Below are 20862 nucleotides of genomic sequence, written 5' to 3' on the forward strand. Positions count from 1 at the left end.
CACCCCTCCCCCCTTCTCTTGTGAATTCAGACCTGACCTACCTCACTGTCTCTTCTATAATCGTTGACACAGAATTATCTTGCAGAGCACCTTCAGAACACAACCTTCTGTCTTTATTATGTTCGTTTTATATATTCAGGTATCATAACAGGCCATCAAGTGTTAACCATTACCTAACGTAACAATAAGAAGCAGACATAAAAAATATAAAAAACCATCATTCCTGACCCCTGTTTAACCCTCCACTCCAAAAAATATTTCCCACACTTAATTTCTTAATACTCAATTTCCTCACTGCTCTTAAATATTTACATATTTTTTTCACAAAAATCGTTAGAAATAGAAAGTTTGCAAGCAGGATAGGAGCACAAAGAAGGATAAATAGGAGGACAGGCTAATATGAGTAGAATAAACAAGAAAAAAGAAGAAACTAGAACAAATATGCAAATTCAAAAAATACAGTGACAGTTCTGCATCTTCGCACGCTCTGTCATCATATGTGAGCTCTCCGCTCGTCAACATTAGTTCTTCAAGACCTATTTCTTCTCAGCTTCAGCGAATTTGTTTCTGCTCCCTAGTTTTATCATGAGGTGTAGAGGGCAAGAGCAAACAGGGACTTACACTCATTGGAGGTAGTCTGACTTAGGAATTCTTCCTTCTTTTTGTGAGAAATGTAAGATAAGGAGAAAACCATGTAAATAAAAGTAGAGAGAGGGCAAGGGAAAAAGAAAAAATCAAAATCGACTTTCAACCTATTAGATCATGTTACATACACGTAGTATGTGCTGAAGAGATGATAAGTGCAGAACAAAAATGGCCAACCAGACACCAATGGAAAAGTGAAAGTGCAGGAATAGTTTAAATATAACATGAGGAGAAAGGAACAAGCTAAAAAGCAGGCAACCGGAAGGCCCTTAGAAAAAGTCTCCCTCACACTTTCTTTTAAAATTAACTGAATAAGTCCTGGCTGTCTCAAGTAATGAAAATGGAACAAGCTAGTGTATGAATATTAATCATCAAAGGAAGCTATTCCATGGCTACTTACTGTTTTTTTTTACAAGTGGCTTTTCGTCGCACCAATACCATCTTATGGTGGCAATGGAAGGAAGTGGCCTGGTGCAAAAATGGAAAACCACAGAAAACTATCTTCAGGGCTATTGACAGTGGGGTTCGAACCCACTATTTCCCGAATACTGGATACTGGTCGCACTTAAGCGACTGCATCTACAGAGCTCGGTCTACTCATTGTAGAATGTTCATGTGGTTATTTTAAATGTAATAGTCTTCTAGATTATTTCATTTTCATTTGGTTCCATTATTAAAATTTGATATTTATGTGATAAAGTGTAATAAGAATGAATTTACTTATTTTTTATTTATTTATTTCCAGACCGTAAATACTGTGTTATTCAGTGCACCGGGTACCTGAAGTCTTGGGCTCCAGCTAAGATAGGGCTGGAAGAACAGGAAGGTGAAGGAGATGGGGAAGCATGCAACCTATCGTGTTTGGTTGCTGTGGGGCGTGTTCAGCCGCAGATAATCCCTGCCTTTCAACCGGCCATGTCCACGACGAGACGGCCGAATCTCCGAACTATCCAGTTTATTTCTAGGCATGCCATGGATGGCAAATTCCTCTTTGTTGACCAGAGGTAATGAAATTTTTTTTTAATGTGAAAAGAAATGCACTGGACTGTTTGACTTCTGATACTTCCAAATAAATATTCCCTCATGCATGTACTCTTCAGTTTCTTATTGTTATGGGCAGTAATGTGACTTTGAGATTTTTATGCATTTTATTCATTTAGATAGATGAATTTAAGCTTATAAGAGTGGATTTTATGCTATGAAAATATTAAGGAAATTTGCCTGATCATGTTAGAAAATACTGATAAAACAGTCTCTTTTTCACATCCCGTTTGTTTCATTATCATCCTTTATCATTAAGTAACAAGGTGAAAAGAGAGATAAATTAGGCAATTATTTCAGTTATAATTAGTATCAAGAGTAAACAAAATCTTTGTGTCTTTGGTAGAAAAATATAAATTTTATGCCATTGCATTCAACAAAGATTTTATGTTTGGAGTGTTCAGCAGATGTCCACACTTCCTTTCCAACATATTATGGTAAGAATGAAATGAAAAAGAAGTGAAGAGAAGAAGGAAAATCATGAAAGAAAAAAAAAAAAAAATCTCAGACTCTTAAATTATTCCTTCCCCTATCATTGTTGTTGTTGCTTCATGGAGTTATCAATACTACCCTATCCTGTTCTAACATTTCCATCTTTTCCTAATTATTGCATCCAACATCTATTCCAGTCTGTTTGTTATATTCATGTTTTGACCTTCCCTTACACTTTCCTCCACAGTTAACTGAACAAGTTCTGGCTGTCTCAAGATATGTCCTATCAGTCTAACGCTTCACCATATAATTCTTCTTTCACCAAGTTGTTTCAATATCTCGTTATTTATGATCCGTTCAACCCATCTCATCTTCTGTAACACATGCCAAAAGCTTCTGTTCTCTTCCTTTCTGTACCAGTAGAATCACTTCCATGCTCCTCATCCTTACGACACATCTTTCTAACATGTGTATCTATTTTTGAGAACAACATTATTTTCTGAAGAAAAGCCTTCCTTGCTTGAGGCAGTACAGAACAGTACACATTTTATGTCCACCTTACTGTACTTCCGCCATCATTGGTTATTCTCACTGGGGGAAGTGAGAAAAAGCCAGAGGATGTACAATATCCCACCGCCATGAAGATTGTTTCCCCTCCTCGGCATTCTTCAATAAAAATGATGAATTATAATTAGAGGGCAGATGTTGATGACCTAAATAAATCACAGAAAATTATAAAAAAACTGCCCTTAAATGTATGGAAAAATGCAATAAAATAAGTGAAAGAGACTTTAAAATATTTGACCAAACTGAATTCTGGTGACTGTGTAACAATGGTTTCACAAGTAATATGGCTCTGTTCTATTTGCTGCACAGCTCTTGGTTTTGGAGAAGTAATTATGTTTTAATTTATTTGGAAGGGTATTTAACATGAACATAAAGATTTGCCTCTGAAGAACCTGGGAACACTGCTTTTCCTTGCCCTCCTTACAGCTTTTACATGTTTTCCTCATTTAATGTACTTTGGAACAACGAACTTCCTTTCTGCACCCACTTTAACATGGCACAATTTACAAAATAAAAACTTTCACATCTGTCATAAACATTGTCTACATTCATTCACTAGCTGAATTAACCCATTGACATACTCTTTTTTTATGTACAGAGCAAAGCAAAGCCATCTCCGTACAGGCCATGAAGGCCCCTCGAGGGGTGGAAGATAAAGGCTTCCACTATCCGTAACGTTGGCATTTGATGGGGTAGAGTGGTTAGCTCTACACCCGGCCACCTTTGCTCCCAGGAATTAACCTGGTACTCATTTTCGGTGTAGGCTGAGTGAACCTCAGGCCATGTGCACCTATGAAAGTGGAAACCTCGTTTCTTAAATTTTTCGACTTCCTGACAGGGAATTGAACCCATGTCCTTCCAAGTGAACCAAGCATGCCTTTACCACCGCCTTGGCCAGGCAGCCCCGTATTAAGTTTAATAGTGCATATATACATATATTTGAGATTAGTGCATACATTATTTTCAAATACATTTTGGATTTATTGTGAATGTTTTCGACTTTAATTATGCATATTTTAATCAAGGCCCCACCCTGCCAGCTGCGCAATAGCGTGTGACTGGGGAAGAGATGGCCATGTGCATACCGCCATGTTGAGGGCACTCCTAAGCTTGCCGAGGAGATTGTAGTAGGGAATATATGCATACCTCCGTAGTGTAATGGTTAGTGTTATTAGCTACCATTGTCGGGACCCCGGGTTCGATTCCCGGTACTGCCAGAAATTTAAGAATGGCAGGAGGGTGTGGGGGTGTGCCTGAAAAGAGCTGCTCCACCGCGGGATGAGGACACGAGTTTGCATTTGTATTTTATGCATTAACTTACATTAACACATGGATCAGTACACCTGTCTTTATTATTATTATTTTGATGACATGAAATAACACGGTAAGAATGTTAATTAGGTACATAGAAAATATTTTTAAAAGGGACAGCAATAGGAAACAGAAGATCACCAGTTTGCAAACCAAAAACACTCTATCGCTTTTAAATCACATTGCAGGCAGAAGTTGTATACAAGGAAGTAATCCGAGGTCTGAAGTGGTAAAAATGGGACGTGAAGTGTGAAAGTCTGTGTGTTCTTTCACACTGATTCTCGGTAAATGTCCGACAATGTCTCATTTAGGTCTCAGGGAAACTTAGCCATTCCCAAGTAATTGATAATGAAAGACACAGCCTACACCTCTTGTGCACATGTAAAAACTGAACACATTTTGCTTTGTTATTGAACAGTCTCTACTAACGTGTTCTTTTTGTTTTTTTTTTACGTCTCACCAACTCAGATAGGTCTCGTGGTGATGATGGGATAGGAAAGAGCTAGGAGTGGGAAGGAAGCAGCCGTGAACTTAATTAAGGTACAGCCTCAGCATTTGCCTGGTGTCAAAATGGGAAACCACGGAAAATCATCTCCCAAATGCAAGCTCACAGCTGCACGCCCCTAACCGCACAGCCCACTCGCCCGGTAGTAACATGTTTTAAATGAAGAGAACAGTTCCCAAAAACAAAAACAAAAAAACATCATACTATGGTCGTCTGATGAGAAGTCGCGTGCATGCGTGGTAAGGGGTGCGGAGGGTAAGCATGGCTGCTGCACATGCGCCTATCTCAAGTCTCAAGGCCTGACAAGAAACATCGCTTCTGTCCGTGGCGATTCTTGTGAACTAAGATGCTGCTGTGAAGTTTCAAATTGGTGGTGCAATTGTGCTTTAGTGACACATTTATTGTAAGTATTGCATAATGCATAATGAACAGTTTAATAAAGAGCTCGCACTGTTTATCATGACATGTCTGTAGCTTAGTGTAGTATCTGTTACTTGTGCTGTACCTACAAGCTGCTGTGACTTCTTGTGAGACACAGATAGTAAATTGGTACATGAAATTGATAACCTTCAAAAATACCATGTAGCTCACAGGCTTGTAATGAGCATTTTATAGACTTGGGCCTAGTAAAAAAAAAATTGAAACAGCATATTTAACCATTATTTACTATAAAAGAGGTGTGAAAAATAAAAAAAATAAAAACTTACAATACTTACAAAGATTTTTCAGATAATATTTAATAATTTGAAGAAAACTAGACAGGTTTTATCAAGCTTTATCAACTACATTTTCCGGATTCCAGGCCTATTTTTTCCATTTATTAGTACCAGTACACAGTCTGTAAGAAAAATATGCATGTTTCTTTTAGAATAACTGTTTATTTCTTAAGAATTATCCCTGAATAAATTGAAAAATGGCTCAGAATAAGAAGCCTACACATTCAAAATTCTATGTCCACACATTCTCTGAATCCACTGTCCTATAGTTTGCTTAATTCATGATTATGGTAATTGAAAGTAATTTCATAACAGTTCAGTTTCCACTCACTTATGTGAAGGCATACCAGATCCTTTCTGACAGCATTCTGTACAATTATAAGCTGCACAAGGATTCAACATTCTTGAATAATTTTCTACTCCACATGTTAGGCCTAATTTAACTCTCCTTGAATATTTCCTATCAATTTAACTACTGCAAAAGTTCTCATTCACTGAAAACATTTGACAGTATATATTCACTCCTTCACATATAATACTACAACAGATCCACTAACTAACATAATTCAGTATGAAAGAACGCAAGGAACTGTTAACATTATTATGTGCTATAAATGCATTCAAAGCTGAAGTTCCCACAATATGGCGATGCACGAATGTGTTCAATATTCCACATAGCAACAGTGCATTCTGTGAGTCTAGATAAGTAATATTAAAATCTTTGATTTTAACATGTTTTACAAGCAGTCTTCAAGAAAATGAAAGTTAATGCCGTGAACTCTTTCAGCAATGAAACGATTGAAAGAGAACTGGCATTATCAAGACACACTTCCATATCCTCCTCAGTCCGTATGTAGCATATACGCTACATGTGGATTTGTTTACTTATGTTTCTGTTGCTCTTCTTCTTCTTCTTCTTCTTCTTCCTCTCACATCATGTAGGGTCAGCGTTGCTGTGGTGGATTCTTCTCTTCTGTAAATATCTATCCAATGCTTCTTCCTTCTTACAACGTTTTAGATCCCCCTTTACCTTGTCTTTCCATCTCATTTTTGGTCTTTTTCTCTTCCTTGACCCTTCAATTTCCAGATTTCCAACTCTTTTCCCCATGTAGTCCTCCTTTCTTTTCTGCATATGCCAGTATAATCTTAGTCTACTTTCTTGAACCTTCTTTCCTTTGGGTCCCACTTTCACTGATCCTCGGATATAATAATTCCTTATTCTATCCTTTCTTGTAACTCCACTCATCCACCTTAACATTTTCAGTTTACCCTCTTCCATTTTTCTCTCTTGAGCTTTTATGATTGGCAGAGTTTCTGCACTATAAAGCACCGCAGGTTTCACCACAGATTTGTAAAGCTTTCCTTTCATCCTGCAACTGACCTTCTTACAACATACAATATATGAAAGAAAGAAATAATGGTAGGAAAATCAACTCTAAGTCCTGATGTTACATATATGCTATACATCATAAAACAACTTAGCAAAACACTAATTTTCTTTGGAGAATATTTTAGAACTATTTTAACAAAATATAACACATTGAATGCAAAAGCATGTTTGGGACTGAAGAGGATAACATACCTGCTGGAATCACGGAATCAGTCAAGAAGCTAGAGACACTTGGATTGTGTACTGGTAATCTGCTGGACATTGTGGAAAATGTGAAGTGTAAAGGCCCGGGTTCAATTCTCGGCTCTGCCACAAAATTTGAAAAACAGTACAAGAACTGGAACAGGGTCCACTCAGACTCAGGAAGTCAACTGAATAGAATGGGGGGTTCGATTCCCACCTTAGCCATCCTCGAAGTGGTTTTCCGTGGTTTCTCCACTTCTCCTCCAGGCAAATGCTGGGATGGTATCTAACTTAACACTAGAACCACGGCTGGGTCATTTGTGACCCAGCTGTTATTTCTTTTTTCCCTATCTTCTGCCAAAAGCAAAATAAATATTTGTAACATATGTACAGCCAAGGAATATTATGTATTCTCGTCGTGTGAAGTGCCATTCCTACAAATAAACTATATGCAGTGTAATGTACATTGTGTGGACTGATGTCAGATGAATGGTCTCTAAATATTGAGGAGATGGAAGCCTTTCTTGCTATACTGCACATTCGCGATGTCATAGCAACAGGGGCTTATAACTGGACTCATTGTAGTCAGTGAAGTGGGGCAATCCCATTGCCCACATATTCCTTATTTGCATGGTTAATATTCTACATCAGTATACATTATGAGTATTCAATTTCAAAAAAATATCCAGCATAGGTACTGGTATATTCATTGGCTGTGTACACTTGCTACAAATAGTTCTTTTTCAGAGTATGGGGAATAAAGAACTAACAGCTCGGTCAAAAATGACGCTTCCTTCACTCTTCCTGGCCTATCCCTTCCAATCTTCCCATCCTCCATAAGGCCCCTGTTCAGCGTAGCAAGTGAGGTCACCTGGACGAGCCCAGTTGTCTCCTAGACCAAATGTGCCTCGCTGAGTCCAAGGAAAAACCAACCCTGGAGGGTAAAACAGACTAAATAAAAACTAACTAAACACTTTCTATTTTGACAAAACCTATTATTTTGTGTCAAAGCTTATGGCCATGGTGCGACATAGCCCTGGTCAATTTTCTCCCTGTGCTGCTCCCTATCTAAATCAATTGTTGTCATTTAAACTTGAAACCCTTGCAGTTCATTTTGAGATTTTATACACTAGCAAAGGTACATATAAGAAAATATTTAATACATCTGCAACTATTTGACAGATTTTCTTGAAATTTGGACCACATGTATGTTATTATTGAGCATTCTGTACAATATGAAAAAGCCTGATCTTGTGTGCTGCGATTGGCTATTAACAGATTTTCAAAATTTTGTTTGCATATTATTAAAAAACACAAAAATCCTTTAGCAAAAAGGTCAATTGTGCCACTCCTTTTGAAAACAAATATTTTATGCTAGAACACAAACTTCTATAAGATTAACAGGTACATTCAGGAGAAAGTTTGTTCGAATCCTACTGTAGCAGCCCTGTTCTCTCGAAGTTTTCCACTTTCACACCAGGCAAATCCTAAGGTTGCACCTTAATTAAGGCCATGGCTGCTTCCTTCCCACTGTTAGGCCTTTCCTACCCCACTGGCACTATAAGACCCACCCGTGTTAGTGTGACATAAAATAAATTGCTTAAAAACCCAGGTACATTTAAGTTTATATCAATTTTAAAATTTAAAATTTAATTTTGGAAGAATTTCCTGGTGAATTTTTGCCTGTAAGCCCTTCAATTTTTAGTTAAATGTGGCTGTTTTGGTTAATCCATGATAATAGCTACATTTGATGAATTCTGGAAAATTTTACCGGTAATGGATCATCCAACTAAGTTCTGTAATATGAGGTCAATGAATAGTTTTATTCTTTGTTTATTCTTTGGCCATGAGAGTAAATAATGCAACTCAAACAAACTTCATGCAAGTTTCAGAGGATAGACCACCACACTACCCAGACTGGGTAAAAATACAAATATCTAAAAATTACTAATGGAGATTTTTACATTAAATTTGGTTCAGAGATAAAGAAAGATATGATCTACCAGATTTTTTTTAAAAAAAAGCAAAAACTGAAGTTTTTTAATGTCTAAAGCCCTTAACTTCTTTATTCTGGTGGACTCCTGTAGAGCCTGCCTGGTGCCCATGATCGTTAAGTCTAAATGGTCTGACACCATAATTAGCCGCATTGCGTGCCAAAAGACTGGAATAAATTCTAAACCTCTCCACAGTGCTCATATCGAATGAGGACATATGAAGCAGTTGATGGGGATTCATTCATCAATGGTGACGTTAAGCCTTGAGCAGACCCATTGGTGCTATTCAACAGGAGTAGGCTATGTGCCGGCACCGGGTTTCACCCTCTCCTTTCCTGCTATCAAATATCATGTCATTCATTTCATCTCGTTAACTCCTCTGATGAGGTTGACGCCAGGAAGGGTATCCGGTCATAAAAACCCATCTCACCTCGTACCCAACACCCTAGAGAAACGGGACAAGGGTTGGACAAACATTCTGGTGGACTCCTGTAGCAGTCAGGAGAGAATCTTGCCGGCTAGCTGGTGGACTGCTCCAGCAGATGTGTGGGAGTAATGCCATATGGCCGATGGACTACTGTAGCAGTCAGGAGAAAGCCTTGCCACTAGAAGTGGCTAGCGTATGTATGCCTTGAAACACTGAGCTTGCGCAGTCAGCTGTCTTGATGCCTCGACTCATCAACACTTCACTGTTTAGAAGCAGTGAGATTGCTTCATGTGTCTTGTCATGTGAACAGAAACAACCGTTGTTCCGTACATGTCAGCTACATCCATGCTTCAAAACAGTGACAGTTCTTTATCTTCTCGCCTCGATAGAAACATTGCCCTGAAGATGAGCTGGCACTTGCTAAGAGACGCTTCATAATATAAACCGCAATTCAGGTTACTAAAAGAACAATGTACTGGTACTCCACAATGTAAGGTCTTAGTTTTACACAGAAAAAGGACATTGTTTGTCAAGTGCAAAATGTTCAACAATTATGATTTTAAGTTCAATTTTAAATAGGTTTTTAAACTGGATTAGGTCAAGTTCTTACTTTACATATAATACCAACCTTGGACTCTTCTTAGATTTAATTTCTCATTTTATAATCATTCAAATTAGTTCATTTAGTTTATTAACTATCTTACTATGTTTTTATAACTAGTTTAAGTTGTTTGTTAATGTACGTCAAATTCCGATTTCCAACTCTTCTTGATTTTCGTTACTTATTTTATAATTATTCAAGTTAGTTCATTTAGTACATAGACTTGTATTATACTATGCTTTTGTAACTGGATTAGGTTAAGTTTGTTATTGTGAATACAATACCTATTTTGAACTCTCATTAAATTTCATTAATCGTTATAAAATTATTCAAATTAGTTACTCCTTTAGTGTGCTTTTAATTGTAAAACTGATTCCTTTTAGTATCATTCTAAGCACTTAGTGAAGAAGCAAACGCAGTTTATTACTATATACTAGTACTATTAAACTGTACATCATCTATTTATCATGCTGTATTTTGTACATCTGCTCATTAAATATTTCGTGAATCTCATATTTTATCATTGTCAGAACGTCAAACAGTTTATTCAGTTAACTGAACTTAGCTATGTAGCGTAGTTCATGTTTCACCATGCCATCGTGAAACACTGCTTCTCTTGTAATCCATGACACAAGTGCACCATGTTTCAATGCACTGCTTCACTGTGCCATCGCGAGACACTGTCCAGGTAGTGCGAATAGGAACACTGTTTCTCTTGCAGTCCGAGGTGGAAGTGTGCCGTGTGTCGACACACTGCTTCCCCATGCCATCACAAGACACAGTCCAACTACTGCTTCTCTTGCAGTCCGAGAGGAAAGTGTGCCGTGTATTGACACGCTGCTTTGAAGCAATTCACTGTGCCATATCAAACTTTTGAAACAGTCAGCAGTGTCACTTCATCCATCTCTACTTGCCAGGTAGCCGGTGCTGCAGTTCAGCTTTTCTGTGCTTTGCTGTGGTAGACTGCTGGTGATATCTAGCAGTTGCCTTGTGAGTCTGTAGTTGCTAGTAGAGTCACCAGATGTCAGGGGCAGTCAGGTCAAAAGTAAGGGTTTGAGTGACCTTCTCACTCGTCACTTGCCACATAGTTGCTGTTCACTGCCCACGTATTAGCACTACTATAGGTAGCTTCCAAGTGTGTAGGACTGTGGAGGCAGCTCTTACCACTATACCAAGTAGTGACTTTGAAGAAGATTAAGACAGGAAGGATTTAACTCCACCAGTGCCGTGTCCAAAAGTCACAGATCTAAATGGAGGATGGGAAGCTCAACGTGAACGACATTGTATAAAGTACATGTGAAGATGGAAGTATCCCATACAGCAGACAGTGTCAACTGCCCCAAGCTCTCTAAGGCCATACTTCTGTTCTTGCTTTGCCAAAGAGAAACGTTAAACTGTTTATCTTAAGATTAAATCAAAACTAAATATATTTCAACTTTTTTTTTTTAAAACCTTATTTTTTGATCTTTATGTTCAGGGCAACCTTGGTTCTGGGTTTCCTCCCGCAGGAGCTGCTTGGAACAAGTATGTATGAATATTACCATCATGAGGATATTCCCCATCTTGCCGAGTCCCATAAAGCTGCTCTCCAGACTGCGGATAGAGTTAACACCCTAGTGAGTACTGGCTTTAAGTTTGATGACTTGATATGAGTGGAATATTGGAGATATAATGAAGTTTTCCTCTTTAAACAAAAAAATAATTAACTGTGATTTATTTTATCTAGGTGTATCGGTTCCGCAGTAAAGAAGGTAGCTTTGTAAGTCTGCAGAGTGAATGGAAGTCATTTCGCAACCCTTGGACAAAAGAGATTGAGAATCTTGTTGCCAAAAACTCTTTGATGTTGTAAGTATTAACTACTTTCTAAACAGCAAACATTAAAAAGTAATTAATTATCCCTTGTCCTTTATCCTAGTTCCAGTAATTTCAACCCTAAGAAAGTTCTGACTACTTCTATTCCTTAATCCAATTACTTTAAAACTAAGAATGATTCTTTCCACTTCACTATGTCTCTTGCTGTCATTGACCACTAAACACCAGCCACTTCCCTGAATTCTTAGACCATCTCTGTAGTAGATGTCCTCTGTTTCTTATTCCTATCCTGGGATTCCATATTGCTGCAGTGTAAGCCCACCTATTTTGATGTATCTTGGCCACATGTCCACCCCAAGTCTATTTAAGAGACCTTGCTATGATGTACGCATCCTTCATACTGCTTCTTCTTCGTAATTCTTCATTCTGCACTTTGTCGGTGAGGTTAATTCTCAAATTTCTTCTCTCCATTTCCTGTTGACACACTTGTGTCATCTTGGTCTGTCTCTGTCTAAGAAAAATAGCCCTTGTTAATTCTCACAGCCATTCTGTAGGCCTGTTTTTACTTCAGATTAACAAAACAATTAATAAAGTAAACTCTAGAGAACCCGCACTGCTCTGCAGCATTCATAATAAATAGGTCAGATAACTCTTCTTGATATGCCTGTCCCAGTCATATTGTTTTACTTGATATTTTCAGATAGTTTTATGAACATTTAATAAGAAGCGTGTTATGGTACCGGTATGCCGCAGTTCGTAGTAAGAATTTGTCCATTCTGATGTCATCATGTCATCTGTTTGGTAAAAATCTATCCATATATTTGTTTTTTATCCTGCAGTTCTTGATGTAAAGCTTGGTATTGTGTCGTAGAAGGCAGTGGTATTTTTAATCGCAGTTCTTCTATATGGAACATTTGTCTTGTGAGCTCATAGGTTAGTCTCGAAGGAGCGTTATTTTGCCAAGCAGAGAACCTTTGTAAGATACGTGGGCTTCACTCTTTCTAGTGTAGCTAGGTTATCCTTCGATAGGTGTTCCCAGATAATATCAAAGGCATACATATGTCATGATCGGGTCTGTTTGTCCATAGACTTCTTTCTCTTAGTAGCATGTAAGTTATTAGGAACACTCTGCCATCTGTTCAATATATTTGAAAGCTGGGAAAGGTTAGAGAAAAAAATCAAAGAGTATCAGGGAAACAGTATTCTTCCCTGATCAGAGGAAGTGTATACTCTCTGGCTTGACAGGTAGTAAACAAACATGTCTGCATGCAATGACATTACTAAGGATGAAAATCACATATCAGAATATTAATGAAAGTAGCTGCCTCTGTGGATCCATGGTAGAGAGTCGGCCTTCGGTTTCCAAGATAGCGGGTTCAAACCCGGCAGAGGTAGTCGGATTTTTGAAGGGCGGAAAAAAGTCCATTCGATACTCCATGTCGTACGATGTCGGCATGTAGAAGATCTCTGGTGACACATTTGGTGTTTACCCGACAAAATTCATTAAATCTCAGCCATAGACGCCCAAGAGAGTTTCCGTTTACTCGGTCTGCTATCTAGTGGGCCTAAAGTAAAATGGAACGTCGAAATTGATGAGCAGACAGCCAAATGGCGTCAAATCGAAATGTCTGTACACGGTAGCTGAGGCCATTCGATTTATTTTATTTATTATTTATTTATTTATTTATTTATTTAGTCTGATCCAGGACACCCTAGATTTGCCATAAGACACAGAATAATACACAATAACAATTTTGAGGGAAGATAAAAAGATTAATGTTTAAAAAAATGATAGGTTACAATTAACCATGTTAAATGGCATGAACTCCATATAAATGGTGACAAAGAATCGAAACGGAGTACTTGATGAGTGAGACGACTATCTCATCTTGTAGGCTTCTCGCTAGTTTATATTTTTGTCGCCATGTGACGAAAGATTTGGGAAAGTGTTGGTCGCTTAGCAACCCACTAAGTACAAAATGTATTGCAGATTAGGGTAAGCCTTCACCTGCAATTATTGGAGTGATCATTTAATTATTTAATTTTATGATTACTCAAAGTTGGCTGAACTTAGAGACCTATCAATGTCTCATGATTCACCGGCAGGTAACTCCGGAGAAATAAAATAAAAATGAAGCAAATCAGTACAGTAGAACAGAACAGAACAGACGGATTTGCCAAAGCTGTTTTTAGTAAACTCTTTTAATATTACTCTTTTAATATATAGATTACATAAATTACTTTCAATTAATTGAAGTAAAAAGGACATATCTTAGAGAAACAATTACTTAAAAACACATCATTCTGACTTTGAATTTTTATGGTACATCAAGCTGAACATTTGTAAACCTTCCATAATATTATAGTTGTTGCCCTAATGGGTAGACATGTTTATTATATTTTGTTATATTATCAGATGTATCAGATAAAAGGAACTATAATGTATGTGGATTTTATTTTCAGGCCTGAAGTACATACAACAGAAAACAACAACGTGAAATCAGAGGTGTCCAGTCAGACCCAAGGATTTGACTTCTTCTCCCATCGTAAGTAAAATTTTAAATTTTTGTCAGGCTGCAAGTAGTATTTCTTCTCATATACACACATATCACACGCACAAGACTTATAGAGGGTAACTGATGTTAACACAAGTTATGACCATTTAATTCTGATTACAGTGATACAATACGATACGATACGATACGATACGATACGATACGATACGATACGATACGATACGATACGATACGATATGATATGATATGATACCATTAAGAAGTGCTTTTGGTGTAAGAGAATCAGCCATCTAGGAAATGTCCTAGTCCGTTGCCCAGGAAACACCCGGATGAATTTAATCAATATTCTTAACACATCCTTTGGGGAGGCTTCTCTCTTGTTCCCTAACTGTGTTCAACTTCATGTAATATGGAAGACCTCATGTAAGTAACACCTGAGTCCCTTGAAAGTGGCTAACTGTTAGTCAGCAACCATATAAGTTTGTTCTTCCGCCAATGCAACATGTACTTGTCCAAGCACCGTGATTGACAGGAAGTCACCTATAGAGTCCAAATCTATCATATTGGGACATCTTTTTTTTTTTTTTTAATGTTATGATTGTTCTTGTAAATATTTGTCTTTTGGTTGTACATTGTATTTATATGTATATACTAGCAAGATACCCATGCTTCGCTACGGTATTATACTGAAATTTATAATTGAATGCTCATTGTTTTAGATATATAATCCGCCGAAATTCGCGATCTAACTCGTTTTCTGCGAGAATCCACCAAAATTCCCGATCTGACTCATTTTCTATTATTTTACAGCACGTTTCCTCCCATTTTTCAATCTTCCTTTCCAGCAATCGATTTCGTACTTCCCGGGCTAGGCTCAGGTATTCCTCCTGGTCAGTTGGGTCCGTAAATCGTTGCCATCTTTTCCTTTAATCATTTTTAATATGGATAAAATCCTTCAGGAGATCCGGCGTGGTGTCATATTGGGTGCCTTGGCGGCACTGAACCCGCGGTCGGACTGCATTCTTAGTCATTACCCATCCAGCTAGCCGTTACCAGCGCGGTCCGCACATTTGACGACGGTCCGGAACATTATTATTATTATTATTATTATTATTATTATTATTATTATTATTATTATTACTATTATGTGTTGGTGGAATGGCTGATGACAGGGAAAACCGGAGTATCTGGAGAAAAACCTGTCCCGCCTCCGTTTTGTCCAGCACGAATGTCACACGGAGTGACCGGGATTTGCAGCACGGAACCTAGCTGTGAGAGGCCGGCGCGCTGCCGCCTGAGCAACGGAGGATCCTTATAAGTACATTAATAACAGTAAAATCAATTGGTCTCACCTCCTTCTACAACCCACCGCCGTAAGTTTATTTACCGCCAACCCCCCCCCCAAAAAAAATAAAAAATAAAAGAAGGCTTGTTTCTTTATGTTTAAGGGAGATTCCAAACACCAATGTTCACGTCTGTTACCTTCAGTTTTGAGATATAAGTATCCCCATAAAAGTAATTTACTTTTTTCACTTCATTTCACACTACTCCCCCCCCCCCCCCCCCTAAGTGAAACTTCCCGCAAAAAATACTTGTTTCTTTAATAGTAAAGGATCTTCTAAATACCAATTATCACGACTCTAACTTCTTCAGTTTTTGATTTATGTGTCCTCATGAAAGGAATTCAACTCCTTTACACTCCCGCCCTCCAAGATGGTTTCCCGCCCAAAACGCGTTTTTATTTGTTTTTAAAGGAGATCCAAATACGAATTTTCACGTCTGTAGCAACTTGAGTTTTTATTAGATGTATGTATTCTCATACAATTAAGCCAATTAATTTGTCAATTCTTTCACCCCCACACGCTTCATTGAATTTTAAGATAATACGTGTTTTTTTACTTTTAAAGCAGATTGAAAATATCAAATTTCACGTCTGTAACATCTTAATTTTTGATATATCAGTAGCCTAATTAAATTAATTCAACACCATTTTCAGTCATTATTACCCCCTCCCCCGCCCCCTACACCCAAGTGATATTCCCGAAAACTAAAAATACACGTTTCTTTATGTTTAATAGAGATAAAAAAATACCATTTTTCACTTCTGTAACATGTTAAGTTTTTTTAGATATACTGTAAAAATTCTCATTTTACAATTTCACCCCTTTTGTGTTCCCCTTTAAGTGGAGTTTCCAAAAACAAATCACCTATATTTCTTTACATTTACAGGAGATTCCAAAGACCCACTTTTTACGTCTGTAACATTTTACGTTTCCAAGATATTCCGTAGATATAGTCTTTCAAAAAATTCATCCCAATTTGTCACTCGTGTTTAACCGCCATTAATTGGATTTTCCAAAAACTAAAAAATATGTGTTTCTTTATTTTTAAAGGAGATCCCATATACAAATTTTCAGTTCTGTAATATCTTTCGTTTCTGAAATATATGTATCCTCATTAAAGGCATTCAACCCATTTTTCACCCTTTTACACCCCTCCTATTGGGATTAACAGGAAACAAAAAAATACGTGTTCCCTTATTTTTAGAGGAGATTCTAACAACCAATTTTTACATCTGTAAATTTTAAAGTTTTAAGATGTGTACACACTCATTTTAAAAAATTCACCCCCCCCTTTTCACCCCCCAATATTTGGATTTTCCAAAAACGAAAAAATACGTGTTTCTTTACTTTTAAAGTAGATCCCAAATACCAATTTTCAGGTCTGTAATATCTTCAGGTTCTGAAATATAAGTAGCCTCGTTAAAGGCATCCAACCCATTATTCACCCTTTTACACCCTTCCTATTGGGATTTTCCGAAAACAAAAAATACGTGTTTCTTTATTTTTAAAGGAGATTCTAAATACCAATTTTTACATCTATAAACTTTAAAAGTTTTGAGATATAGATACACAAATTTTAAAAAATCACCCCTTTTCACCCCCCATTAATTGGATTTTTCAAAAACAAAAAATACGTGTTTCTTTTTCAAAGGAGATCCCAAACACCAATTTTCAGGTCTGTAATATCGTCAGGTTTTGATATATAAGTAGACTCATGAAAGGCATTCGACCCCTTCTTCAACCTTTTCCACCCTTCCTATTAGGATTTTCGAAAACAAAATATACATGTTTCTTTATTTATAAAGGAGATTCTAAATACCAATTTTCACATCTATAACCTTTAAAAGTTTTGAGATATAGATACACTCATTTTAAAATATTACCCCCTCTTCACCCCCTCCCTTAATTGGATTTTCCAAAAACAAAAAAATACGTGTTTCTTAATTTTTAAAAGAGATCAAAAGTACCAATTTTCAGGTCTGTAATATCTTCAGTTTCTGAGATATAAGTACCGGTATCCTGATTGAAGGCATTCAACCCATTTTTCCCCATTTTCACCGTTTTTCACCCCCTCCTATTGGGGTTTTCAGAAAACAAAAAATACGTGTATCCTTATTTTAAAAGAAGATTCTAAATACCAATTTTTACATCTGTAAACTTTTAAAGTTTTGAGATATAGATGCACTCTTTTTAAAATTTCAACCCCCTTGTCACCCCTTTAGCGATGGAATATCCAAAAATCCTCTCTTAGCGAGCGCCTACATCTTAATGTGAATATATCCCCAAAATTTCATTTCTTTATGTCCAGTAGTTTTGGCTCGGCGATGATGAATCAGTCAGTCAGTCAGTCAGTCAGTCAGTCAGTCAGTCAGTCAGGACAAGCTATTTTATATATATAGATTAGTGCTTCTGATACAATCAATCAATCAATCAATCAATCAATCAATCAATCAATCAATCAATCAATCAATCAATCAATCAATCAATCAATCAATCAATCAATCAATCAATCAATCAATCAGTCAATCAATACATAAATAAATAAATAAATAAATAAATAAATAAATAAATAAATAAATAAATAAATAAATAAATAAATAATATGGTGCCATGTGCAGGCAGTTCGACTTAACACCATTTGGTAGAGAGAGTCCATAAGAGAGTGTGACAGGCAACATTAGAAGGGAAGAATTAGGCAAACTTGAGAATAATCTATAGAAAGATTTCTGAAACGAAGAAGTCATGCTACTTCTGCTCGGTTTGAACATGCAGTCTACCAGGCTGAGTGGCTCAGATGGTTGAGGCGCTGGCCTTCTGACCCCAACTTGGCAGGTTCGATCCTGGTTCAGTCCGGTGGTATTTGAAGGTGTTCAAATACATCAGCTTTGTGTCGGTAGATTTACTGGCATGTAAAAGAACTCCTGTGGAACTAAATACCAGCACTACAGCATTTCCAAAAATCGTAACAGTATGAAGGCTATTTTTTTAACATCTGGTGGGCTGTAAAAAATGACACATTGACATAACAAAATGATTTTATCACTAAAACTTTAGTAGTTTCATACATACTTTTCCACATAATCGCCAAAACGATTTAGGCATTTATTGTATTGTGACACCAGCTTTCTGATGCCCTCTACAAAGAAGTCTGCTGCCATTGGGGTAATGTACATCTGGACAGCATCCTGAAGTTCTTTGTTTGTATGCTGCAAATGGAGGTTTATGATCAGTGAACTTTCTACAGTAATCCCAGACATTTCAAGGTCTTCTCTGTACACAATTGTGAATCAACACTTAGGATAACAGAAACTTTGTTCACGTTGGGTCCAACAATTTTGACTGACGATCACAACACTCAGCGAATGATATCAGCTGTAATGTTTCTCATGCGTTACCGTACTGAGGGGGAAGAAGTTTTAAAGTCTGTTGTTACTGGCGATGAAACTTGGGTCCTGTATGACACTCCAGAGTCCAAAGAACAGTCTAAGCAGTGGATGCATCCTTCTTCTCCAAACAAGCCAAAAAAAGTTTAAACTGACACTGATGAACAGGAAAACAATGGCTACTGCTTTTTGGGACCATAAAGGGGTCTTGTTGGTGGACTTGATGGAGCAGGAGGTTGTCAAGATGCACATTAACTCATTGGCGGCAGACTTCTTTGCAGTGGGCACTGGAAAGCTGATGTCACAATATGACAAATGCCTAAAGCGTTTTGATGATTATGTAGGGAAAAAAAGTATGAAACTACAAAAGTTTTGGTGATAAAATCATTTTGTTATGTCAATGTGTCTTTTTTTATAGCCCACTGGAGGTTGAAAAAAGATAAGCCCTCGTAGTTAGTGGGACGTAAAGCCAGTAAAATTTTAACCAGCAGTCTTGGGATCAAGAAGGTGACCTTTTATCACTCATCTGCAGTGGAAGCTGTATCATTTGCGACTTAATTTATGAGACTTAATAAACGTTCACAAAATGATTAAAACTCCTTGAAAATTTATCCAATAACACATTGAGTACAATTTGTAAAGCTACCATAAAACAACTGATTAATCCTAGGTCTTAAAGCACTACTTTTCAGAATAATGTCTCGAGGTGTTTAGTATGTTGCGTCTTTTTCCCAATTTATAAAATGATGTTAACTAGTAGCTGCATGTCAAAGCTGTTAACGTGTAACCACTTCAGTAAACACCAAGAGTTGAAATGAAGTATTTGAGAAAATGAGTAGGTGAAATTAAAATAGACAGAATGAGGAATTAGACAATTAGAAGGCAAATAATAATTCTCTCACTTCAACAGAAAATAGAATATTGTCACTTAAAAATAGAGACGTCATACCTGCACTTTTATCTACAGATGCCTCGTAACTGCCAAATGAATACAAATAGAATTAATGTTTTACTAATCAATAGGATTATTAACAAATTTAATTCATAATTTGTAATTAACACTTTTCATTTTTAACCATATGGGATGGCTTTTTACTCTTCTGTAAAATCACATTTTTGTTTCATTATGAGTTCTCCATTTTTAAAGAGACATTATTTACAAATTAGATGGTTTGGATGTACATCGAATGGGGGATGAGAGAATCATTAAAGAATATGACAGGCAACATCAGGATGAAAGAGTTAGATAAACTTGGGAATAATATATAGAAACATTTCTAAAAGGAAGAAGACGTGATAGGAACAAGAGAGAAACATGGGAATAATATACAGAAAAAATGCTGAAAGGAAGAGGAGAGGATAGGGACAAGTCAAAATCCCGGTCAAAGACTATGCAAAATGAAAAAATCTTTATAAAACTTCTACAATATACAAACCTACAAAATATTAATCATTCAAAGATATACAGTATATTAATAACACAGAAATAGGTGAGGTTGATCAGTTTAAATATTTGGTTCTAATAATAGATAAACATTTAAGCTGAGTAGAGAATGTTGATCACATTGCAAAAAAGATAGCTGTTGAAAAGATTAAGATATTTAGTCCGTAGAAAAGTTCTACTCACAGTATATTACTTACTCATTCACAGTCACTTACAGAATCTAAACATAATTTGGTCTCATTGCAAAGAGACAGTCCTTCATGAACTTATGGTAATACGAAATAGAGCAATCAAAAATATCTATAACTTTCTTTTTTACACAACCACTTGAATTCTATACGGTAGTAGTAAAATTATGTCCTTATCTATGTGCACTGCTTTTAGATCATCAATATTCATGCACAAAATTAAACTTTTTTTCTATTTGCTTTATGTTGCAAGTCTTATGGGGACGATGGGATAGGAAAGGAGTAGGAAGGAAGCAGCCATGGCCTTAATTAAGGTACAGCCCCAGCATTTGCCTCGTGTGAAAATCGGAAACAATGGAAAACC

The 20862-nt window shown here is 36.9% G+C and overlaps 1 protein-coding gene across 3 annotated transcripts in view; it reads left to right on the forward strand.

The window, feature by feature from the left end:
• cyc (basic helix-loop-helix ARNT-like protein cyc) overlaps positions 1-20862 on the forward strand; it is an 816156-nt gene that overhangs the window by 762956 nt on the left and 32338 nt on the right. For 2 of the 3 annotated variants that reach the window (XM_067135751.2, XM_067135752.2), the window contains 4 exons: positions 1391-1649; positions 11290-11428; positions 11539-11657; positions 14088-14170. In XM_067135751.2, coding sequence (XP_066991852.1) covers positions 1391-1649; positions 11290-11428; positions 11539-11657; positions 14088-14170 — 600 coding nt within the window. Of the gene's footprint in view, positions 1-1390; positions 1650-11289; positions 11429-11538; positions 11662-14087; positions 14171-20862 lie in introns of those variants that run through there. The other variant, XM_067135753.2, reaches the window with a different exon arrangement.

This window comes from Anabrus simplex, chromosome 1, assembly GCF_040414725.1.
Source record: "Anabrus simplex isolate iqAnaSimp1 chromosome 1, ASM4041472v1, whole genome shotgun sequence".
Taxonomy (NCBI): Eukaryota; Metazoa; Arthropoda; class Insecta; order Orthoptera; family Tettigoniidae; genus Anabrus; species Anabrus simplex.